Source organism: Notamacropus eugenii, chromosome 6 (assembly GCF_028372415.1).
Source record: "Notamacropus eugenii isolate mMacEug1 chromosome 6, mMacEug1.pri_v2, whole genome shotgun sequence".
Lineage (NCBI taxonomy): Eukaryota > Metazoa > Chordata > Mammalia > Diprotodontia > Macropodidae > Notamacropus > Notamacropus eugenii.
This window is the reverse complement of record NC_092877.1, coordinates 173,735,249-173,761,707: the sequence shown is the minus strand read 5'-3', so window position 1 is coordinate 173,761,707 and position 26,459 is coordinate 173,735,249. Positions and strand designations below refer to the sequence as shown.

Sequence of the window (26,459 nt, the reverse complement as noted above, 5' to 3'; positions counted from 1 at the left end):
ATTTACAGCCATTGTGCCACTTAGTCTCCCTCTATTAGCATGTAAACTCTTGGAGGACAGGGGCTAGTCTTTGATTTTTTCCTTTCTATCCACAGCAATGAGTACAATACTTGGCACATATTAAGTACTTAATTAATTCATTTTTCATTCATTCATAAATACTTGTCGGTTAATTCCTACACACAAGGAGTTTACAATTAAAATCAAACTGACAGACAAAGCATGTACATGCCAGTTAGTTGTAAAAAGGCAAAAAAGTGGTAAATGACAAGTCCAGTTCTATGAGACTTTGGAAGGGGCCATTCTAGTCCACAGTGGTCAAAAAAGACTTCTAGGAGATAGGATTTGAGCTAAGCCTTGACAGAGTCCAGACAGAGGAGTAAAGAGGTCTGTTATCGGAAGTAAGGGAGGAGAGCGTGGCCTAGAGATGAAGAAATTTGAAATTATGGTCAAAGGAAGGTGACAGATCTGTTGGCCATATGGAGTATTCTTGGTGGCAGGCAGTGGGAGATCAAGTTGAACAAGTCGGTTAGAGGACCAGATTATAGATGGTTTGGGATGACAAGCTAAGGAGTTTATCCTGTACCCTGTGGGCTACTCAATGTTTTTGAGCAAAGGAATATTACAAGGAAAAACTGCCTAGGAGAGTACAAGCATATGGCAGACACTCAATAAATTCTTGTTTAATTGGACTGAATTGCCTAACTTCCAAGTGTACTGGTAAGGTTACCTTCAGAGCCAGTTAAAAGACTTTCTGAGAAGTTCCGACTCCCTACTCTGGCCACAAAAATATTAAGGTTCACACTAATAAGGCATCACAAAGAAAAGTTAGAATAAATACATCGCGGGTCTATTTTGATCGTTGCTACTTTACTAGAAAATCCTGTGATGAAATAAACTTAAGGAAAACAATTGAGATAGAACAATATTTAGGAACCATGAGCGGAGGTCTGAGAAGAAATAAGCTCATTTCTCCAGAAGGGGAAAGTGGGAAAAAGAGAGGGTGGATTTTGCTCTCAGAAGATTCTCCAATCCTTATAGAGAACACCAGCAGGCCCAGCCAGCCTCAGTGGGACACACCCACCGCCCGAGGTGTTGGAGGGGGAAGGAAGGGGTTAATCCCGTTCTTGTTCTTTCCTGGGGAGCCCAAGTGTTTTCTTTACCGTTAGGGATTTCTTGTTTGTTGCGTTTCTTTGGGGGTGCTGCTGCTCATTTCCAGTGTTCAAAGCCTTAAGCTCGGTGCCCCGGAGCACATGGTCCGGACCATGTCAATTTCCTTTCTCTGACAATTACAGAGCTCTCCTGATTTTCACACTGGTTTTCTCTGGGATCTTCCCGTCTGGGAACACAACGCACACAGACCCTCTGCCTTCGTTATTATTTCTGTAGTCGGCCTTTAAACCCCCCACCGCAGCCTAGCATTCTTCTCCAGGTCCGGCCAGGCTGGAGAGAGGCCGGGCACGCCTCGGCGGCCCGGGACTCACTTCTCTATTGTTCCCCGCCACACCCCTGCTGAATATGGATACATCCGAGCAAGTAGCGACTCCCAGACCGACCCGGAGAAAGGAACTGCTCAGGATTTTTCCTTCTAGTTTACCCAGAAGTGCTTTGGGGCGTGTGAGTGTGTGTGTGTGTGTTTCCGCTGGCTTTTCCTGTTGGAGAAGGAAAGGGGGAGCTGTTTTCTCTCTCTTCTCATAATCTAGTTTTTTGTATCCTTTCTCTCCTCCTCTTTCTCCTCCTCCTTTTTCTCCTCCTCCTCCTGGGTTATCTTTGTCTGGCTCCCTTGGTCCCTGAACTCTCCCCAGCGCCGCAGCTCCGAGTCCTTGGCCGCTGTGGATGTGGGTGCCGTGCCCTCCGCTGCACCGGCGGCACCGGGAGCAGCAGCGGCGGGGGGGCTAGCGCCGACAGGCAGCCATCGGCGCTGCCGGGAGCCGAGGCTCGCCCAGGCCGGAGGGGAGCCGCCGTCCGAGGCCCTCCACCTTCCTCGCCCGTTTGTCTGGGAGGAGGAGGGGGGTGCAGATGCGAGCGCGGCCGCTGGGCGTGGAGGAGGCTGAGGCTTAAGCCGGGAGTGGGGGCAGAGCCTGGGGGCCGTTGCTGCCACCTCAACATGGTGTAAACCCGCCTCCGACGCCCCACGCTCCCAGTTTCCTCTCTCTTCCTACACACACACACACACACACACACACACACACACGCACACTGATAGACAGACGGACAACTCAGATCGGGGGAAATAAAGGCTCATCCCCGGGCAGCGAGCTATCCGGCGGCGGCAGCAGCGGCGACCGGACCGGAGCAGCAGCAGCAGCGGCGGCCGGACCGAGCAGCCGGAGGAAGATCCGAGCAGCAGCAGCGGCAGTCGCCTCAGCGCCGCCTCCCAATGAGGAGCAGCCTTGGGCTGGCGGGGCTCGTCTCAGTGTGAGGAGCTGCTGCCATCGACCATTAGCCCTTTATAGAAACAATTCCAATTGAATTTCAAAAGCATATATCTATTTTTTGCAAAAAGAGAAGATGGCGAACGACTCGCCTGCAAAAAGTCTGGTGGACATAGACCTCTCCTCGTTGCGGGTGAGTGCCAGCGACAATGAAGCCGCCCCCCCCCCCCCTAATCCTCCCGTCTCCAGCAGGGTCCCCCCTCGCCTGTGCTCTCTGCACCCTCACTCCTTTCACACACACCCCCCCCCCCCCCGCGCGCCCCGTGCCCAGCCCTCGCGGGTCCAGCCGTGTGCGTGTGCTTGGGGCTGGGGTGGGGGTGCCGCCTCTGCCGGCCTCCCCTTCCTGCCCCGCTCTGGGTGGTGCTGCCGGGGCGGGGGTGGGGGGGGGGAGAGTTGGAGGCTGCTGGGTTGATGCTTTTCCTTTGTTTGCATGTATTGGCATGTGCGTGGAAAAATTAGGGCGCAACAGCTGCACCCAACATCCTCCCGGCTCTAGGCACCGTTGTGGGTTTTTTTGCAAGAGCCCCCCCCCCTTCCCCTCCATCCACCCTCTACGTACACTTGGACATAAAGCAAGTTCTTTATTCCTTTGCTTTAAAGGCCAAACTAACTTCTTTTGTATGCCTCTCATCTTTCAACTCCCCTCCTAAAAAAATAAAAACCAAACCCTCCCTTCTTTCCTCTCCAGGATCCTGCTGGGATTTTTGAGCTGGTGGAAGTAGTTGGCAATGGCACTTATGGACAAGTCTATAAGGTTGGTGTCTGAGCCCTCTTTGTTTCCCGTGACATTTTGGGGGAGGGCAGGAGGCGACTTGGCTGCACCAATTGGTCAAGTAAAGTTTGGTGGGTTTCTGTATTAGTGCTTTATTTTCAGCCCCCTCCCCCCAAATATCAGGTTTACTGTCTCACTGGCCTTAAAGGACCTCATTTTCTGACTTTCAGATAGGGAAAGAAACTATTCTCTCAGGCATGTACTTTACTTGAATAAGAACGGGGGTGGGGGGGGGTGGAAGAACGGAGGGAAATGTTTTCATAAGGCAATTTCATTTTTTTTTTTTTAAGACTACCCAGTTGAGTTTGTGTAGCTTAATTAAAATTCAGGAATGTTGTAATAGGCAGGCATTGCTTACATTCATTTTAAAGCACTGCCTTGGCCTTCCTGAAATTGTCATCTTGTCTCCATGTTTGAACCTCTTCCAAGTGCTCAAGGTGCAGTTTGGTATTAACTGATGCTACTTTCTAGTTTAGCTTGGTGTACATCATGCAGTGTACTGACTGAAGGCTACCTTGATTGGAAGTGGCCTGGGGTGGGGCTGAATGGGGACAGGGACCACTGTCCAGATTTAGGCAACAAAAGCAGGAAGGATTATAGTGTGAACATTATAAAATCTGAATTCCAGGAAGAACCTGTTTGACAAGTGCATAATTAAAGCAGAAATCGGGGAGAGTGAGAAGTGTTTCACACTCATCCCAAGTCTTATTTTGTTTTTTTTTTTTAAATGAACAGTGAATGCGACAGACAGGTCTTGAGACTGCATGACTGTGCAATGAGTAGCAGCTACCTGGTGTGACTAACAGTTATCGTATATTTTAACTAATACGTGGTCTTAAAGAATAAGCTGTAGCAAATAGTAGTAGCTTGTTTTATATAGCACTATAAGGATTTGCTAAGCACTTTCCACAAAACTCTGTTAGGTAGGTAATGCATTTATTGGTATAGGATCATAGAACCTGAGCCAGATCCAGTCCAACCCCCCTCATTTTAAAATGAGCAAAGAAACTCACAGATATTAAGGGGCTTGTCCAAACCTCACATGTAAGTCTTAGAACAGGGATTGATACCTAGGTCTTCTGACTCTGGGACCAGTGCTCTACTAAACTATACTACTTGAGAAATAGGAACAAAGCCTTGAAAACTGAAAACAAAAGGTTACATTCTCCTTTCCAGTAGTTTTTTTAATCACTTATATGACAATCCATTCTTGTAAAAAAAAAAGTTGTATGGCTATTTTCTTCTAGTGAACAAATGTATTTGAACAGGAACATTTTTCGTTATATAAATATTGAAACTTGAGTTTTTGTACTTAAGGTTAGAATCACCACCATGTGCATTACTTTGTCTTATTTTAAAGATAGTTTGGACATTTAGAATCTTAAAAGCTTAGAGTATTAGAGGTGGGATTCTTCAGGTCAACCCCCTCATTTCCAAGTGACTAATCATTTTTTCTTCTTTACATATGTTTCTATCACCTGAGTTCTCTTCAGCCATGTCCAGTACTGTGATTGTGAGCCCTCTGCAGTTAACACATTAATGGATATTTGTGAATGGTCTCCATTCGTTGTGTTCACTCATCTAGGCCTTGGTAGGGCAATAGGAGGACTGTTGACTACTGTAATCTGCTTTCCATCTAGAAACAAATTTGCCTAATTCAGTTTAGAAGTTTTGGGAAAGTGTATTTTTCCTAGTGTGTTGTAACTTCCGAAGGCCCAGATGACTGGCTTAAATGGACTTAACGACATACAGAGTGAACACTCTTTTCAGGTCAAATCTAAGTTGTGAATGGACACTTCTAGATGATTTTGCAAAAGCATGTTGTTTATCTGTTTATCCAGTTCAGTTTTGTTTTTTAGAGAGTGGGGTTAGGGAGTAGGGGACCTTATGGGAGCTTATTTCTGTTAAAGAAAGCAGACATCAGCCTGGTTTTAAAATAGAACTCAATGAAAGAGAGTAGATTAACATGAACTACAGGTAGGTCATGTGGGTCTGCAGAAGCAAGGTACTTGTTAAAATCATCTGATGCTGGGTGAGGCCTTTTATTTCAACCGTTAGAAATAAGGTTTAGACATTTATTGTTACTAAAACTCTTTAGGTTGCAAGTAATTTGAATTTTTTGCCCTCCAGATTCCTTACTTGTCTCTGTCTCCCTCTCTTTTCTCCTAGCTCCCTTTGGATTTTGAAACAAATTGGTTGAATATTACATTTGGGCTGTATTTGGAATGTTGTGGCCTGAGTCTCTGAGTACCCAGTCTATTCAGGTTGAAGGGATATTGCTAACCATGTAAATATAAGCCATTCTAGGTAATCTTGTGGTTATGGCATACAAATTAGAAGTTGATGATGTTGCATAGAAATTTGAATCATGGTCTTATAAGTGACCCCTCTAAAGAAAGATCATTTCCTCAGTGCAGCCTGAAAAATGTTTCCCATCTTAAAGAATGTTATATTTTCCTAAGATAATTTTAAAAATTTATTTCCAGGTACATTTTCAATGTACATTCTCTTTATATCCTGTGGATTTTTATTATAGTTTTGATTAGGTGAAGTAAGTGTAATAGGTAGCATTGTATAGTGCTTACTATATACCAGATACTGTGCTGAAAACTTCAACAGTGATCATTTCATATCTCCAGACAACAGGTGTGAGATGTCAGTGTTATTATCATCCCCATTTTGTAGATAAGGAACCTGAGGCAGAGAAAGGTTAAGTGATGATTGATTGATTGTCTAGGCTCAGACAGCTAGTAAGTATCCAAGTTTAGATTTGAACTCAGGTCTTTGAGACTCCCATATCTGTTACTCTTTGTGTTTGGTACCTGTGACTGTTGCAGCTTTAACACTTGGTGACTGTAAAGATACAACTGGGAGCATGCAGAATTATTCATGTAGAATATAAGTGGACATTGTGTTACTTTATTTTCTGTACTGTGGTACAGGTGACCCTGGGCAAGTCACCTCTTAGTGTCTTGGACAGTTTTCTTGAGATTATAATTTGCTGAGGAAGTGCTGACCTGCATTGGTAAAAGGAGTTTCTTTTCCTGGGAGTTCCCTGTGCCATTGAAGATATGGTCTAGTCCCTTATGTCTAGATTTTTGGATAATTTTTGCAATTAGAGCAATTTATTGAGTGGTTATCTTTGCATAAGTGATTATCTATGCCTAAACTTTTATTTTCTGTTTTTTCCTTTCCTAGAGATGTGATATTTCTCATTTGAGAGGATTTGATATGGTATTGTTGGAATTATCTATCAGAAGTAAATTGAAAGAGGCGGTTTTTTTAAGCTTTTATGTGTATCCTAATAAAAGAAAACTGGTTCTTTAAAGCCTCTGTTTTCTGGATACTTACAAATTTGGTTCTGGGTACGGATATTGGATAGTTTTTATGGATACATATATGCTTTAAGAAATTGTGTGGTATTTAGTGAGTCTCTGTAGTAGTTGATGCTCATAACTGAAATAATTTTCTTTTTACCATTCCATATGGGATATACGTATGTATATATCTATATATATGTACAAATTCACATATTTTATCCTGTAAGCTTAAAGTAAAAATGCCTTGGGCTTACAGCAATTTACATAGAGGAGATATTTAGAAGTTGTGCATAAAAAGACTAGTTGGTGACTAAATTGTCTATATGATTATTTTGGGGTGTGTGTGTTTGTGTGTTTGTGTGTGTGTGTGTGTGTGTGTGTGTGTGTGTCTTTTTTTCTTATTTATATCAGTTCTGTATGTTTGAGAAAGTCAGTTGTTACTACTTTTCATCAGTGGAGGAGAGCGATGATGTGAAAAATTCAGGACAGGAAATTTACAAAGTTCTACCTCATTTCTACATGGCTTTATAATACATTCTGAGTCCCTCCCTCCTCCTCATGAGGCTTACCTGACCATTTATATTTTTTTCTTAGGGTAATATTGTGTATTTCCCTAGCACATACTGGTTGATAGAGGTGGAAGGTCCAGAAACCTCATGGATTGATTGGGGAAGTCAAGGTGGAACTGAAAATTTGACACAAACCATATACAAAAATAATTGAGATATTGATATGAAAGTGGGTGGTTTAAACCTGGAATTTATTCCTGACTGCCACTGACTCCCAGTATAATCTGGTAGATTCCTTTTTTGCCCTTGTGCCTCACTTTTCCAGACTATTAAATGGGAATGACAGCCACCTATTTCTCTTCCTCTAAGGGAGCCAGCAAGGGTTCATGAAGTAGTTAAAAGCACTTTACATTTCTAAGAAAGTGCTCTGTAAACTCAGACAGACTTTTAAAAATTGTTTTTTAAAATTTGGACTTGAGCAGTTAACTTGCATAGGATCCTGTGTGGGCTTCTCCAAACGTTATTTTCCTTTTTGTTGTAGTGTCTTTAGTTATTTGAATATCCTTTCTGTGTTATTGTCTTTATAACATTAGGTAAGCATGTTCTCTAAAGCCAAGTATTTTCTTTCGGGGAATGATTGCAGAATGCTCCTTCAGCAGGTTGATCAGCTGGTCTTTGGTACAGTGGCATGTGCAGACTTGTTCCTAAACGTGGGTTTCCTTGTTACTGCATGGATCCTGAGTGGTTGTGTAAGGAGGGAGCTCCAGTGGCCATGTGTTGTCTGCTGTTGTTGTGAGCAGTAGAAAACTTGATATGTGACTTTAAAACACTATATAAAAGCTGTTATAATTATCATTTGGTTTACAGTTGTATAAAAGTCCATTCCAACTACTCCAGACTTCCTATTTTTTAAGATTGGAAGATAAAAAAAGAGAAGATGCCATCATTCTAAGTATATTTTCTCTATACTTTGTTCATGCACACCCATTTTTTACATGGGGTATACATACTTGGTACAGTTATCTTTTTGCTCTGTTTCCTCTGTCCTCACCCCCCAGCCCCAACTTAACATTTCCTATGTGTCATTTAAAAATAGTTCTGGAGTGTTAGTTTTTTTTAACATGCCACAGTTTGCTTAGCTGTTCCTTTATTGTGGGACATTTTTTTTTTGCTTAGGGTTCCTAGGATTTTCTTTGCAAAATTATTTTTTTGGGGGTTTTATCTTTGAGGTATATATCGCAAGGTCATTCAGAACTTAAAAAATGTATTATTTTGAAGTAGACTGAATGAAGTTGTGCTTAGGATTTCCTCATGGTAGAATCATTTAATTGTAAAAATATTAGTAACAGTAATAGTAAAAATAACAATTAGCATTTATAATGCCCACTGTACCAAGTGCTTTATAAATATCTCTTTACATCCTTAATAGCCTTGGGAAGTGCATTCTGTTATTATCCTCATTTTACAGTTGAGGAAACTGAGGCAGATTGTGCTATAGCCAAGGTCACACTGCTAGTAAGTATCTGAGGCCAGATTTGAAATCAGATTTCCTGAATCCAGACCCAGTGCTCCATCCACACTTGCACTTAGTTTGCATAATGTACCTGTTGAGTGTGATTCTTTCTTAAAGAACCATAAGTGTGAAGTAATTTTATATCTCAATGCATCATAAGAGAGACCTTAGGGGGTCCTCTAGTCCTGCCCTTTTGTCTTACACACAAAAGAGGAAACTGAGGCTTAGAAGGGTTAAGTGACTTGTAAGTTACATTGATTGTAAATGGCAGAGTCAGATTTTGAACTGAGCTTTTAATCCTCTCATTTGGGGATAAATAATTACCCAGAGGAGTCAGTCAGTAGTCTGTAAACATTGATTAAGTGCCTACAGTGTACTGGGGATCAGGGTAGAATGGGGAGAGGATAAGATGAAGCCCCTAAGAGTGCACCTGCGTGAGAAATGAGCATGTGCGTGCCTGGGCACCCTCCTTAAATGGAGGATCTGGCAGGAGCTCTTGGAATGCCCCTTTCATCCTGTCCAGTCAGAGGGAGGGAAGGACCTTAAAGGAAAGAGCTTTTCACAAGATGTGAGTTTTAGGGTTTCTTATTTGGCAGGATGATGAGATTGTGAGGAGCATGGGTCCAGAAGAGCGTAGCTGAGTGGGAAAAGAAGTTAGGAATTTCGGAAACACTTAAGGCTTTTATCAGGGTACACAAGTCAAATTAAGATTTCTTTCTTGTTATTAGTGAGATGTCAGAACATTGTTAGGAGCGTTTGAACCATTCATTGATCTTGAGAGAACAATGTAGTAAAACTTGAAGTATCTGAAGGTAATTCAAATACTGCCGTAAAGAATCTGTTAAAGGTTCAGGGTGGGTTGAACTGATGTTGTATTCTGTGTAAAGAAAATGTGTAAAGCTCTGTGTAATCTTTGTCTAGCTAGAAAAATGTATTATATATGTTGCTGCAAATGTGATTTCTGGTAAATTGTTTAATCTATTTGAAAACAAGTTTTTAAAAGGATTGTGAAACTATTCTAAAATAACATCTCTATAGTAATATTATACAGCAGTATCATGAAACCTTGAGGCATAAATGGGATGGCTGACATTAGCAGTAGCATTAGCTTCTCTTCCTACCATATTGCTTTGCTATTTTGCTTTTTTGGGCAGCTACATAAGCATTGGGTAGAGTCAGGGCCTGGAGACAGGAAGATATCTTATTGAGTTCAAATTTGGCCTCAGACACTTAATAGCTATGTGACCCTGGGCAAGTCACTTAACTCGTTTGCTTCAGTTTTCTCATCTGTAAAATGAACTGGAGAAAGAAATGGCACTATTTTTGCCACGAAAATTCCAAGTAGGGTCACAAAGAGTCAGACACACTGAAATGCCTGAACAACAAAATAAATATCTTTTTAAACTAATTGTCCTGACTAATGTTCAACTGAAATTGAGGGTAAATAAAATATACCCATGCTAGATAAATGTATGATTTCCGTTTTTGTAATGTTAAATGGATTAGCCACTTGACTGATTTGGTAATAAAGGGATCCAAAAACAAAACAAAACAAACCTCTTATCTGTGTACACCCTGGGATCTTAGATTAAGAGATGGAAGAGAATTTTAAGGTCATCTAGTCCACCCCTTTCATTTTATATAAATAACTGCTCAGGGAATGGGAAGGATTTGAACCTGTGCCTCTAATTCTAAATCTGTCGCTCTATGGTAGGGCTTGAGAAATGTGCTTTCAAATCAAAAGCCATACCCCAAATTTTGGAAATAGAATTTTTTTTTTTAGTTTTTGCAGAGTTAAACCTGTGTCTTTGTTCTCAACCTTTGGTAAAGATAAAGACCCAGGTTGATTTCACTGAATGTCTGTAGAAGAATTCTCTGTACAAGATCAATGATGAAGACTTTCTGCATCTGATCTTGGTGCTTCGAGGTTTATGTGTAGAGGATATGAAAGTCCTGTGGCTTTTGGCCTCTGTCCCCTTCCTTCCTTCCTTCCAGCCCTTTCTCCTCTATTCTGAGCAGAATTTGCACAACTGGGTCAGGTGAAAAGAAGCCTGAAGAATCTTCAGGCTGGACGTTCAAAATTTGGTGCCATGGACTCATTTTCAAGTTGTTGATGTGATAGAAGAATGTGAACGTGAGTGGGAAGGAGGGGAGACAGTTTTGGGTGCGATTGTATGGTGTCCCAGTGAAATTGCCAGCTACCATGGTTACTTAGCACCTGTGATTTGTCAAGTCCTGCTCTATTCTCTGAGTGGCTGTCCTTCGTTGCTGAAGAAGACCATGCCATCAGAGAAATAATGACATGAGTTACACTTGACTTTGTTTTGAGTGAGGGAGGGCTGTACAGGTCACCAGCCTCACTCTTCCTCCAGAGCCATCTGAATCCAGTGACCAGATATTCATCAGGATGACTGGAGATGACCCAGGATGAGGCAGTTGGGGTTAAGTGACTTGCCAAGGTCACACTGCTAGTGAGTATGAAGTGTCTGAGGTGAGATTTGAACTCAGGTCCTCCTGACTCCTACACTGCTGCTCTATCCAATGCACCACCTAGTTGCCAGGTCTGGTAGTATAGAAACTGGGAACACCGTCTCTCCATTGTATGATTTTCCTATCAGCTGTTGTGTGAGTTGGGAAGTCTGGGCATGTGACCTGTTGTGCTTTTTTTGTTGTAGGTGCCCTTGATCCCTGGGGCATTGTAACTGTCCCATATATAGCTATTATACTGGCAACTTGACACCTTACCTATAGATTTGAAAGGATTCGTCCCTCACTTTTGGATCATCCTTACTGAGTTAAAAAAAAAATCAATATTATCTCAGTCTTTCTGAATGGTAACTTTTTTCCGAAACTGCGAATAATTTAAAATTTTTACTTCTAGTGAAAAAAAGCTAAACTTTTAGTTTTATTAGTCTAGTAAACTTATTTATCCTTATTAAGAAGGTAACTGAGATAACTGAAATTTCCCTACAGTTGTGAAGCAGGAATAAAGGGGACATGGTAGGCATAGGGGTGAACAAGAATGAGTGACATTTTCTGATGAAACCGACCACATTTCTCATGTGGTACAGCTTTTGGGGGTTGGGAAGAAAGAAGGATAAATGAGATATAGGGAACAAGTGTAGCTGAAAAGGAAGGGAAAAAAGGGAAGGCAAAGCAGAATCATAGAATTAGAGCTGTAAGGAAACTAGAACCCATCTACCCCAGTCTTCTCTGAGGAAACTGAGACACAGTAATATACTTAAGGTCATATCAATATCAGAACCAAAGTTTAAACCCTGGTTCTCTGGATTCAGAGCCAGTAGTCTCTCCACTGCACCATGCTTGTGGTTGGAGGGTGGGGAAAAGGCATAAAGGAATTTGAGATATGACCGATCTTACTCCTAATCATTAAATTCAGTGCTGTAAAAGTTGACGATGTAATCCATCAGGTCAGAAATCGCTTCTTTGGTGAATCTTTGCATTTCTCCTTCAGTGCCTAGTACAGTAATCTGCATGTAATAGCTACTTAATAAATGCTCATTAAAGTTGATGTGACTGTAAACTATAGACTTTGGCATGTATCGAGTTTTATTTGTAGAATAGACTGATCTGTGACACTCAAGGCAGTCCAGTTAATGTTTTTATTTATCACCTGCTGTTTCCCTGGAATAAATGTTTGAAAATAAAAAAGTGTTTATTAAGTGCTGGGCTCTTTGCTGGGTAGTGTTGTTATGTAGTTGTTATCAGTCATTTCTGACTCTCCATCACCCCATTTGGTGTTTTTGTGGCAAAGATCCTGGAGTGGTTTGCATTTCCTTCTCCAGTTCATTTTATAGATGAGGAAACTGAGGCAAACAGGGCAAAGTGACTTGCTCAGGGTCACCCAACTCATAAGGGTCTGAGTTCAGATTTCAGTTCAGGAAAATGAGTTTTTCTTTACTCAAGGCCCTGGCATTCTATCCATTTCACCATCTAGCTGCCCTGTCATGCTGGGTGATTCTTTTTTTTTTTTTTTAAATTTTATTTTATTTTATTTTTTTATTTTGTAATGTTTAACAATCACTGCCATACAATTGTGATTTTATCCCCCCTACCTACCCCCTACTCCCCCCCTCCCTCCCCACGGCTGCATACAATTCTGTATAGACTCTACATATACTTTCCTATTGAGTATATTTTCACTATAGTCATGCTATGTAGTCAGACTAAGATAAATGAAAGAAATCGTATAACAAATCAGAACATGATACACAAACACATACACATACACAAACATGATCTGCTACAATATGTGAGTGACTTCCATATTTCTCTCTCTGAGTGTGGCAGGCATTTTGCCTTGAGATCCTCCATTGGGATTTTTTTTTTTTTGGTAAGACGTTCTTGTGTTATTACAAAAATCTAAGTCTACCAGAAAAAACTCTCACACACTGTGGTTGTTGCTGTGCATAAAGTTCTCCTGGTTCTGCTCCTTTCACTCAGCATCAGGTCATATAAGTCCTTCCAGGCCTCTCTGAAGTCTTCTTGTTCATCATTTCTTATGGCACAATAGTACTCCATTACATTCATATACCATAATTTATTCAGCCATTCCCCAATTGATGGACATCCCCTTGACTTCCAGTTTTTGGCAACTACATAGAGTGCTGCTATAAATATTTTTGTACATGTGGGACCCTTTCCCATTTTTATGATCTCTTGGGGATATAGTCCTAGTAGCGATATTGCTGGGTCAAAGGGTATGCACATTTTTGTAGCCCTTTGGGCATAGTTCCAAATTGCTCTCCAGAATGGTTGGATGCGCTCGCAGCTCCACCAGCAATGAATTAGTGCTCCAACTTTCCCACATCCTCTCCAGCATTTATCATTTTCTTGTTCTGTCATGTTTGCCAATCTTATAGGTGTGATGTGGTATCTCAGAGTTGTTTTGATTTGCATCTCTCTAACCAATAGTGATTTAGAGCATTTTTTCATATGATTATAGATAGCTTTAATTTCTTCCTCTGAGAATTGCCTGTTCATATCCTTTGACCATTTGTCAATTGGGGAATGACTTGTATGATTATACATTTGGATCAGTTCTCTATATATTCTAGAAATGAGGCCTTTATCCCCAAGCTTAGCTGTAAAAATTCTTTCCCAATTTACTACATCCCTCCGGATTTTGGTTGCATTGGGTTTGGTTGTGCAAAAACTTCTCAGTTTAATGTAATCAAAGTTATCCATTTTGCATTTCATAATGCATTCTGTCTCTCCTTTAGTAAAGAATTCTTCCCTTCTCCATAGATCTGATAAATACACTATTCCTTGCTTCTCCAGTTTATTCATGGTATCAATCTTTATACCTAAATCATGTACCCATTTGGACTTTATTCTTGTGTACGGTGTCAGGTATGGGTCTATGCCTAATTTCCGCCACACTGTTATCCAGTTTTCCCAGCAATTTTTGTCAAACAATGAGTTCTTATCCCAGAAGCTGGGGTCCTTGGGTTTATCAAACAGAAGGTTGCTATATTCCTTGCCTACTGCATCTTGAGTGCCAAGTCTATTCCACTTGTCTACCTCTCTGTTTCTTAGCCAATACCAAGTGGTTTTGATAATTGCTGCTTTATAGTACAGTTTGAGGTCTGGTAGCACTAGGCCACCTTCCCAAGCATTTCTTTTCATTAGTCCCTTTGATATTCTGGACCTTTTGTTTTTCCAAATGAATTTTGATATTATTTTGTCCAGCTCTAGAAAGTAATTGTCTGATAGTTTAATTGGTATGGCACTAAATAAGTATATTAATTTGGGTAGAATTGTCATTTTTATTATATTAGCATGGCCTATCCATGAGCAACTAATGTTTTTCCACTTACTTAAATCGGACTTTATTTGTGCAAAAAGTGTCTTGTAATTGTGTTCATATAATCCCTGGGTTTGTTTTGGCAGGTAGACTCCTAAGTATTTTATACTGTCTACCCTAACTTTAAATGGGATTTCTCTTTCTATCTCTTGCTGTTGGACTTTGTTGCTAATATATAGGAATGCAGAAGACTTGTGTGGGTTTATTTTGTACCCTGCAACTTTGCCAAAGTTGTTTATTAATTCTAGTAATTTTTTACTTGAATCTCTGGGATTCTCTAGGTAAATCATCATATCATCTGCAAAGAGTGATAACTTAGTTTCTTCTTTGGCTATTTTAATTCCTTGGATATCTTTATCTTGTCTAATTGCTACAGCTAACATTTCTAGTACCATATTAAATAATAGTGGTGATAATGGACAACCTTGTTTCACCCCTGATCTTATTGGGAATGCATCTAGCTTATCCCCATTGCATATAATGCTTGCTGAAGGTTTTAGATAGATACTGCTTATTATTTTATGGAAAGTTCCCTTTATTCCTACATTCTCGAATGTTTTTAGTAGGAATGGATGTTGTATTTTGTCAAAAGCTTTTTCTGCATCTATTGAGATAATCATATGGTTTTTGTTAGCTTTGTTGTTGATGTGATCGATAATGCTAATAGTTTTCCTAATATTGAACCAGCTCTGTAGTCCTGGTATGAATCCTACCTGATCATAATGTATTAATCTCGTGATAAGATGCTGTATTCGTTTTGCTAGAATCTTATTTAAAATTTTTGCATCTATATTCATTAGGGAAATTGGTCTATAATTTTCTTTCTCTGTTTTGTCTCTTCCTGGTTTGGGTATCAAAACCATATTTGTATCATAGAAAGAATTTGGGAGGACTCCTTCTTCCCTAATTTTCAAGAATAGTGTATGTAGTATTGGAATTAACTGTTCTTTAAATGTTTGATAGAATTCACTTGTGAATCCATCTGGCCCTGGAGATTTTTTCCTAGGGAGTTCATTGATGGCTTGTTCAATTTCTTTTTCTGAGATGGGGTTGTTTAAGTATTCAACTTCCTCTTCTGTTAATCTGGGCAATTTGTATTTTTTAAAATATTCGTCCATCTCGTTTAGATTATCGAATTTGTGGGCATAAAGTTGGGCAAAGTAGTTTCTAATTATTGTTTTAATTTCCTCCTCATTGGAGGTGAGTTCACCCCTTTCATTTTTAATATTAGTAATTTGGTTTTCTTCTTTCTTTTTTTTAATCAGATTGACCAAAGGTTTATCAATTTTATTAGTTTTTTCATAAAACCAACTATTGGTTTTATTTATTAATTCAATAGTTTTCTTAATTTCAATTTTATTAATCTCTCCTTTGGTTTTCAGTATTTCTAATTTGGTATTTACTTGGGGATTTTCAATTTGTTCTTTTTCTAGCTTTTTCAACTGCAAGCCTAAGTCATTGATCTCCTCTTTCTCTATTTTATTTATGTAAGCATTCAGAGATATAAAACTTCCCCTAATAACTGCTTTTGCAGTATCCCATAAGTTTTGGTATGTTGTCTCACTATTGTCATTCTCTCGAATGAAATTGTTGATTGTTTCTATGATTTCTTCTTTAACCCAACCCTTCTTTAGAATTAGATTATTTAGTTTCCAATTGATTTTTGGTTTCTCTTTCCATGGCCTTTTATTACATGTAATTTTTAATGCATTATGATCTGAAAAGGATGCATTGATTATCTCTACCTTTCTGCACTGGATTGTGAGATTTTTATGTCCTAGTACATGGTCAATTTTTGTAAATGTTCCATGTACCGCTGAGAAAAAAGTATATTCCTTTCTATTCCCATTTAATTTTCTCCAAAGATCTATCATATCTACCTTATCCAGAGTTTTATTTACCTCCTTAACCTCTTTCTTGTTTATTTTGAGGTTGGATTTATCGAGTTCAGAGAGGGGGAGGTTGAGGTCCCCCACTAGTATAGTTTTGCTATCAATTTCTTCCTTCAACTCCCCCAACCTCTCCTCTAAGAATCTGGATGCTATACCACTTGGAGCATACATGTTTAGTAATGATATTGCTTCATTGTCTATGGTGCCTTTTAGCAGGATATAGTTTCCATCCTTATCCCTTTTGATTAGATCTATTTCTGCTTTTGCTTTGTCTGAGATTAGGATTGCTACTCCTGCCTTTCTTACATGAGCTGAAGCACAATATATTCTGCTCCACTGGGTGATTCTTTACTGTAGGAGCTCACATTTTATTGGGGGATGGGGAGTGGCCAAAGAAAGGAGTTTGTGATGAGTGGAGCCGGGCAGTCCAGTGCCATATTCTTTTCAGAAGCTATGGTGGCATGATTTGATTACTATTTCTAGGGCTCGAGGTGGAAAGGGGTGGGGTAGGCGTAGGATGTCCCCTAGGAATGCTTGTGAAGTGTGGTCTGGTCAATTAGATATAGTGGGTAATCACTGTGAGTCAAGGCCTGCCCCAGGGTGAACTTAAAAAACTGGGGAGGTTAGCTTAACTTTAGGGAGGAGGTATATTTTTTGGTTCAGAGGGGAGGATATTATTCCAGGTGGAAAGGGAAGTCTAGGTGGGATATGACAGGAATGGTAAAAGCAGTCGCAAGTCTGCCCTTGCTGTGGCAGGATAGAAAGTGGCAAAAACTACCAATGTAAGCATCTGTCCCTACTTTTGAAAAAATGAGATAAATGCTTAGTGAAATTTCTTTGAATACTTCTGACCTTTTAATAGCGAGTGTGTTAGTAAACGGTCTCTTTTGAGTAAAGAAAGAAATAAGAGCTCCAGGGTATTAAGTTCACACTTGATATGGTAAATACAGAGAGGGTTATAAACAAACAGTTTTTTTGTAAGAATTCCTTGACCTTCCGTTAACAAAAATCTTTTCTTCCTGCCTCTTCCTACCCCATCCCCTTGTCCCACAGCTTTCCCTTTGGGGATGGATAGGCCAGATGAGTGAGAGGCAATGACATTGTTGATGGTCTCTTTTTTTCCCCCAGTCCTTATTCCTCCACTCCCATTAGTAAACAGCCCTCCTTGTGAATTCACAATATTTCTTTAAATCGTGAATACAGCTCTTTTCTTATCACTATAAAGGCAAACTGTTCACCGTCCATGAGGTCACTGGTATCAGGAACTGGGCCAGTTTGGCTGTCTTCTCTCCTTTCTTAGGGAGATTTCATTGTGTAGAAGCTAGAGGATTGTCATGTAATTCAGAAAAAATGATATTTTTCCCTTACCCTATTCAGAGGGTATTTTACAACTAGTTTTTTTTTAGAGAGCTAACTTTGGTAGATGGAAGGTACTTCAAGTTAGGTTTAACATTCATTTTAAGTGGGGAACTAAAATTAAGGTTAGTGATTGTAATGTCCATTATTTATGGAATTAAGTTAAAAATCCTTTGCTTGACCTCCAAAGCTTTCAGTAGTTTGACATCATTCTGTTTTTTCAGCTTTATCTAACTAATCCTATTCTGCAGAATTTATTCTTGACAAACTAGATTAATGAATACGCCTACGATTCCCAACCTTTATTGGCCTTCCAGATTCCAGATCTTTCTTTACCTGTCTTTGTATCTCTACTCAGATGTCACTTCCTTTATGAGACCTGCCCTAATTACTTCCCAGCACTCTTTTCTAATTTGGGTCTTGCAGTAATATTTTGTGCCTCTTAGAAGTTTTGTATCAGTTTTTTTGTTTGTATCCATCCTATATGCATCTAGATTAGAAGCCTCATGAGAGTAGGGAACATGGCCTATTTCAGCTTTATATCTTAAGTTAGTGTTTAGCAAAAAGTCCCATGCTTGGTGAACATTTAAGTAAGTTTTTGTTGAAGTTGAAGGAAAAAGCATGTGCCAGAATATTTATCATGACTTTTCTTTCTTTCCCGCACACCTCCATCACTTTGTTTTTATTGGGAGGTTGCCATGCCTGGATCAGTTTTAGGTTTTTTATTTGTTTTTTTTTTTTTTTTGGTAAGGCAGTTGGTATTAAGGGACTTACACAGGATCATATACCTAGTAAGTGTCAAGTGTCTGAGACCTCATTTGAATTCAGGTCCTTCTGACTCCAGAGCCAGTGCTCTATCCACTATGCTACCTGGCCTCCCTCAGCTTGGTTCTTTTTTTTTATTTTGGACTTTGAAAACTCTTCCACTTGGGACTCTTCTACTTGGGAGTTTTCACTTGAATTCTTACTGATTTGTAGTGGGTTGTTTTTAGACTGTAAAGAAAGCATCTTGGTGAAGGAGTTATTAATTGCTTGACAAGCTAAGTAATATGGTTTTAGAATTGAAAGGAACCTTGGAGGTGATCTTACCCTTCTCCTTTTATGGTAACAAGCCGCCATGCTCAGAGAAGTAATTTGACTTGACCAAAGTTACATATGAGATAGACAGGATCTATGTCTTGACTCCAGAGTTGTTCCATTGCCATGCTGGAATTTGACATTTTTTGATCTGAGAAATTCACTAGTAAATTATAATACTATCTGACTCTTCATTAAATGTATAGTAGCTGGATTTTGAATTTTTTCTTGTGTACCTGCATATTTGTAATTGCTTGATATACCTGTGATTAAATGCTTTTTGCACCCTCAAGGACCCTCTTAGTTCTAGTTGTCACTAGGTCTGTCAAACCTGTAGTGTGTACTTTTATGATTAATATATTTTGGGCAGTATTCACAAGGTAGTGTTTATTTGGATGTTAGAACTTGAACTATACAGCCAACTGATTTGTATTTTGTTTCAAGTGATTAAACTCATTGGGCGATTGTCTCTCTTTTTTTCTCCCTAAGTTAATTCAATTCAACAAATATTTATTAATCCAATTACTCTTCATTGTGCTAGGCATTGAAGATGACACAAAGTGAAACATGTTCTTTCCCCAACTCTCTCATTTGACAAGCGAGGAAACTTGAGACCCAGAGAAGCAAAGATACTTGTTCAAGGGTTCTTTCTCAATTCTTAAATGTGGTTCTCAGGGCTTGGTGACTGAGAGCAAGGAGGTGTTCTTTTATCTTCTTATTTTGCATTTCCTTCCTCCTTCAGTCTCTCTCTGTCTGTCTCTCTCTTTATTTCTCTCTCTCCCACCTCCCTCTGTACCCCTAAATCTCACCCAAATGGGAACTGCATCAGCTACTCACAGGGCTAACCCAACTAGTAACTGGCAAGCTCTTTTTTCAACCTAGTCCACTTTACTCCTCCTTTGGCAGCCTATGCTGTCTCTCTCTTCCTCCTCCCAAAAAAATCCCAAAACCAAATTGGTGCCAGACTTAATGTGGATCCTTCCTCACTTGGTTAGTTCTGAACTCCTATGCTCAAGTGAGCTTCTGCATCCCCAGCAGCAGGGCCTACAGGTGCCCACCATGCCTAACATATGTTCTAGGTCATTCGGTGGACAAATATTTAGCAAGTGACTATGCCTTGCACTGTGTATTGAGAACACATACAAAGATGGAAACTATTTCTGCTCAAAAAGGAGCTTACATCTCGATCAGAAGAACAATTCTCCTGGCAAGAGAAAAAAAAAAACCCAGTAGAATCAAATGGTTTTTGTTTCACTCCAGTCCATTATCACGTCTCATGGCTAACTGTTTTGTGATCTTTTTTTTTTTCTTACCCACAACTTAATTATCAAAGTCTCTTTTGTTTAAGAACCTAGGTTCAGATCCAGGCTTTACCAGTTTAATACTTATGAGACTTAGGACAAACCACTTACTCTCTGTGACCTTCAGTTTCCTTATCTGTAAAATGATTGGTCTAGCTGACCACTAAGGTCTTTTGTAGCTTTACATCTGTTCCCGTTGATTAGGGAATATCATATATATACAGCCAATTTTAATATAGGATAAATCCAATAAAGAGGTGCAAAACAAACTGTCAGGTGACTAACCTGTTATAGACCAGGCAATCAAGGGGAGGCTTTGTGGCCAAAATAGTGGTTTGACTTAGACAATATTCTAATTCAAGAGACAGGGTTACACGTAGACACAGGTGAGGCAAAATGTAGTGTGTGTTCGATTGACAGAGAGTAGTGATAATTTCCTGGCTGGAGTGTAGAGAACATACTGAAGAATGAGATAAGATAAAACTAGAAAGATGGGATGGCAACAGGATGTGGAGAGCCTTGAATTGGAAGACAGTAGGGAATGCCTTCCATTTTTTGAGCACTGAAGTGACATGACCAGTCTTGTAAACAGCTGAGATTTTGAAATTAAAAAATAAATTGAAAGGTTCTTTCCACATAATCCGTAACTACCTCCTAGGCTAGGTAGCCTGCCTGATTGGTGCTTATATTATAGCCCACTGTCTGGCACATAGTAGGGACTTTAAGAATGCTTGTTGATTTAGGTTTTAACATTTAACACATGAGGAAAACATTGGTGACAACAAATACACAAACAACTACTAGCTAAAAGAAATCATCTGGCCCAATGGTTATTGACTTTTTGTGTGTCATGCACTTTACTTTGGGAATTCAGATGAATTCTACCCTTTCTCAGGATAATCCTTTTAAATGCATAAAATAAAATACATAGGATGGCAAAGGAAATCAATTACATTGAAATACAATTATCAAAATGTTCTTTAAAAAGTTCATGGACTCAAGTTTAGGTTTTTAAGCTCCTAATCTCTACCTCTTTGCTTCTTATTTTGGTAAATTGAACTTTGAGTAAAGACTGGAGTATTACTGCCTTGATTATGGTAATGTCTTCTATAGTTTTAATGGGTTCTATTCCAATTGTCTCTTGACAACTCTAAATCTATATCTCTAAAACCATAAGAGGAATAACAATGTGAAATTAAAAAAATAAGTATAATGGGGAAGACACTGAAAATTAGAGAAGCTGAGAGGTGTTCTATCTTATATTAACTGCTATTTGAGGCATTCTCATCCAGTGTTTTTCATTTTCTCCATCACTTTGGGGGTCAGGAAGGGGAGACCATTTAGTATCTCGAGTAGCCTCATTACAGGGTGATACTGAAAAATGTGTTGGTAGAGTGGGCAAGTGCTCATACCTTTGGAAGTGTCACTTGATCCTGTTCTGGTTGGAAAGGGAACTCTTATTTAACCTTTTTTACTGGCTCCCCCTTTTCTCTTTCCTTGTCCTTGATCTTGTATTAGGAAGGGATAAATAATGACAGTTAGACATTTGATATTTGGTTAGTTTTCATTGTGTTCTTGAAATTCATGAAATTGAAAGAAATTATTTGATAGGAGCTGTTTGATTTTTGTATTTCCCTCTACCACATAGTAAACCCTTAAAAGTTAGCTGACCTATTGAAGTACTAGATGTTAGTTCTTAGTTCCTAATAAGCTCTTTTGCTAAAAGGTGGAGCATAAGTGTGTTTGCAGCAATACTTAACTTATCCATTCATGTGACAGCTTTACCATCACCATCCCTTAAAAATCTGACCCAAGAATCCCCTAACAATTTTGCTTCTTATAAAATGAAACCAACCATCTATCCCTCTTCTCTAAAACCCATTGTTTTACTCTGACACCGATTTACTGTTTTTGTGCCTTAAGCCAACAGATTTCAAATCACAACATAAAACAAGTGCCTTTTTCACAAGAGTCTCTTGAACCTTAATACAAATAAAATTAGGTCAATATTACAGATTTTATCCCCTTTCATAAAAAACTCCACATAAAGGCTAAGCATAGTCTGTCGTCTGTCACCTCCTGGCCGTCCTAATGTTCAAGCTAGGCAGAACGTAATGCCCTTGAAAGATTCTCAGAAAACAGCTGTACAGTTTTGGGCAAACACTGAGTAATGTGATATTCATATTCATGTTAAATTTTCACATATCTACCATAACACTTCCTTCCCCTCCAAAAAGAAATGCCCTGGTTGTGGATGGTATGTCATGTACCTTGCAGAGCCTAAGATTAAAAGTACACAATCCTTTAAGCTAATCGTTAAGGGCAACACACAGATATTCAGATATACCATAGGAGTACGTCCCTACATGGCTTACACTCTACAATGCTGGTAGGAACTTGGTTTTTTGGTAGCGAGAAGACCTAGAGAAAAAGGATGATGAAAAAGGCAGACCTATGTACAACCAAAAAACCATTTTGAAACAAATACTAATGCATTTGGTAGGTTAGCTCTCTCCACTAGGCCCCCCTGTCTCTCTCTTTTTTTTTTTTTTACTAGTTTGCTACCAGGTCAATTAGAAAAAAGCTTTTTTTTCCTATATGTAGGAGTAGAACCTTAAGTAAATAATGCTAAGTAAGCTAACATAATAACTTTGGATTTGCAAAGTGCTTTACTTATGTTGACCCATTCAGTACTCACTACAGCCCTGTGAAGTTGGTGCTATTATCCTCATTTTACTGTTGAAAATAATGGAGAGAGGTTCAGTGACTTGCCTAGGGTCACACAAGCAAGTGAAGTTTGATTCAAACTCAGGTCTTCTTGACTCACTACTCCATGGAGTGTGACATAGTCAGACTTGTGCTTTAGGAAAATTAACATGGTCATTTGGATGTAGATGTGAGACACCAGAAGTTAGGGAGGTTATTGTTCACTAGGAAGAATTAGTATGGTATTATGAATGGAGGAAAGGAGATGGATATTGTGTTAAGGAGAATCTCTAAGTTAGTAACTTTACCTGTGGTAAAGAACAATGTAAAGTCTTGGAAGATTGAGGTGGAAAAGCTAGGTGACCCCAGGAGAAGTAGATAAGTTTAAGAAAAAGAGTATTTTTATGTATAGTAGAGATAAAGTTACTTGCTTTCATCCTGGCTTTGATAACAGGATGTTTTGGATAATGTAGTCTTGGTGCATCACCTCTAGGAGCTCATCTCTAATGAGAGAGATAAAAGGCTAACGGCCACATACAAGCAAGATACATAGTAGAAAATCTCAGAGGGAGGGTACTGACTTTAAGGAGGACTGGATTGGCATCTTGCAGAAGATGGGATTTTAACTGAGACTCCAAGAAATGGAGAAATAGGGTACGGCTTTTGGTAATCAATATATATAGTCACTAACAATTGAAGATTAGTACAAAGTTAGTGTGTGTTTGTGCATGGGCAAGCATCTTGTTCCCTGAACAGTACTGTGTAGGAGGGCTCACCTCACTTGAGTGGGGTCACTGCCTTCATCAGCTCAAGTCCCATCAGACAGTCTGATGGGAGCTATGATAGCAGAAGGTAATCTGACTGCAGGAGCAGAGTGTTTCATTGGAGCATTTTAGATGGAGCATGGTTTCTTTGAGCAGAATTGTGGATTCAGTCTCTTACGACTCATTTTACAAATATGCCCTGGAATCATGTCATTTGAATAAAGGAAAAAAAATCACTTGTAGTAAATGTTGCAATAATGAAGTATTAGTGTATTTTGGGACAGGTGTTTCATTTAAAATTACCTAATTAGGAATTAACAAAGAAAAGACAATCTTCAGGTGAAGTAGGAATAAAATTACTTATTAAAGTACATTTTTTTTTGCAAAGGAAACTTTTTTCCTGGTAAAAATAAACATGAGTGCTTTGCCTTTCATCATGTAGGTCAGATGCTTTTTGCATTGTAAAGTGCATATGGTGTTTCTTTAAGATGGCTTATGAAAACTAAGCAAGACTGGTAATGACCAAAAAACGTGTGTCCTGGAGAAACAAGTAAGAACTCAGTATTGAATTGGCTCTATATTTTAAACAGGCGATGAAATACTGAATTGCTATTTAACAAATCATTAATATATTATTATTGGACAGTTTGATCCTCCAAGACTTTATTAGGCAGTGTCAATAAGCCATGTGCATATGAGATGCCTTGTTTCTCTGACCTTTATATCTTGTGTTTGTCTTTTATTCTCAAAGAGAAGATGTTAAAGGGTCACAGGGCAAAGGATTTTCGGTTATAAAAATTAATTTTCATATTTCAGTTTTGAATTTGGTTTTAATTGTGAAAAAAGTTGCAGAATTCATTTTTCTTTTTTTTATTTGGAGGGGACTGAGTGAGTTGGGTTTAGATATTCTCTTTAGGTAAATGAGAGCTCCTTGGTCCCTGTTATTATAGTTATTCATATAAGACTGCTCCTTTCTATTTCTCTGATGTAGGAAATGCATTTATTATTGGTAAATTTATTGCAAATTAAAAAAAATCATGTATTTAAAAAAAAAATCTCCATTTTTCTGTGGTGTAAGTAACTGGTCAAGGTGTGGTATACTGGATTGCATGTACAAAATCTATGTCTTTCCTCTTCATTATGCTGCAGTCACTTGAAGTCATGAATAAGCAATGAAAGAGGTGAAGGAAAACATATTTTGAGAGTTAGAAAGGGAATGATAGAAGTGAATCCTGACATGTCTTTATCAAAGTTGTATTATCAGAGAGATTTATGGGCACTTTCATCCTTAAGACAATTCTATGAATTAGTTTAATGGTGATAACCTTAATGTATAGATTAAGGAGTCATGGACGTAGAAAATCTGATCAATTGGTTACACTTACAAGGTCATTTTAAATCACAAGGTGATTTAATTTTTGCTTGGACTAGCTTTGTGTTTATTTCTTTTGGGGAAAGAGATTGGCAGGAGAGGGAGAGGTAAAAGGAGGAGAGAGTCTTTTATTTTTCAGTCAAGATGGAGAGTGGGTGGTTGGTGGTGGTAGCAAATGGTATTTAATATGTTCAACACTGGACTTCCTTGCTTCTATCTTTCTGATGCTATACAGGTGGGTGTGTTTTTTAAGAATGCCTTCCACTGCCTCTTGAGGGGTAGATCACACTTTTTTTTAACACAGCAGGAATATTTTAAATTGTGTGATGTGTTGGTTCAACAAAACCTTTTTAAGGCTTTTATCATTTCAAGAAACGAAACAGATTTTCTTCAGTTGGTCAGTTCCAGAATCTGTGATCTTACGGGATCTTTCCTTGAGAAACTCATAATTTTGTGTGCTTTTGATTCTAGAATTGTAAACATTTGGGAGTTGGAATATGTGTTGGAGTAGTTTTCTTGTTGGAATTCATGTACAAAATGACAATTAAAAATTTAGGCAGGATCATCTTTGGAGTTGGAGTTTAGTTCCCTTTTCTTAGGCTATATTTTTTTTTCTGTGATGTGATCAATGAGGGAAGGATGCTTTCTGAATACCCTGGAATCTGCTGTTTGCTGTTGCTTTCTGTCTTCTCATTTTGGAGTTTTTGCTGTTATTGAAATATTCAAAGATTTGTGTGTCTTTTTGTCACATCTGGAGGGACTTAGGTGGAGGCTTGATGACCTCTTTGGAATCACATTAGAAAGTAGACTAAGGGGTTCTTCCAGTCAGTATTAATTGTTCTGGCTTGGCAGATTCATTTCCTATGCCTCTTTGTGGAACTTGGAAATGTTGATTTCCCATCCAGTCTTATGGATGAGGTAATCATTGCTAGAAGTGAGATATTTGCCTGTTGTTTTTTAAAAGGCTGTCAGACCTCAACTGCCTCATTTGTAAAATGGGGCTAGGAGGAAGGGTTGTTAAGATTGAACTAAGCCTAGGTGATCACTGAGGTCCCTCTTGGCAACAACATTTTATGACAGGATGATTCATGTGTTGCCTGTGTAGACCTGATTTTCTTAGTTTAACAGGAAGTGAGAGAGTGGGTAAAGTGGGAGGAAGTCATGCATGCACATCTGGCCTCATTGCCACCTACTCATTGGGTGTTTTGGAAGATTAAATGACGTTATCTCTTTCCCAGAGAACTGTGAGTATGTAGAGGAAATGACATAATAGGTACAGGTAAAAAGACTGAAGACTGTGCCTGGAGATCAATGACTGGTAGAAAAGCGGCTGATTACTTTTCCTAATGGGAAGAATGAGCTGTAACTTTTTGTAAAGATTAGTTCTTGGAAGTTGCTGTGATTAGCTTAAGTGAATCAAGTTATTGCTTTTGCTAATGAATGACAGATAGGCAACTAGAATTGCTTGTTTTTGGTTTTAAAACCTGTATCAGTCTCCAATGTTGGGCTTACTTATCAGATATTTAAAAAATATATAATTCTTCATTTTTTAAAAGGAGATGACAGTTGGTATTGTCTTAACAGAAGATAATTTTTTTTTTTTTGGTATTATGAA

General features: G+C 39.0%; 1 protein-coding gene across 21 annotated transcripts in view; it reads left to right on the top strand.

Annotated features, from left to right (window-relative positions):
• The first annotated feature begins 2,423 nt into the window (after positions 1-2,423).
• MAP4K4 (mitogen-activated protein kinase kinase kinase kinase 4) overlaps positions 2,424-26,459 on the top strand; it is a 279,292-nt gene continuing 255,256 nt past the window's right edge. For all 21 annotated transcript variants that reach the window (XM_072621601.1, XM_072621605.1, XM_072621603.1 and 18 more), the window contains exons 1-2: positions 2,424-2,568; positions 3,124-3,189. In XM_072621601.1, coding sequence (XP_072477702.1) covers positions 2,512-2,568; positions 3,124-3,189 — 123 coding nt within the window. In that variant the 5' untranslated portion in view covers positions 2,424-2,511. The remainder of the gene's footprint in view (positions 2,569-3,123; positions 3,190-26,459) is intronic.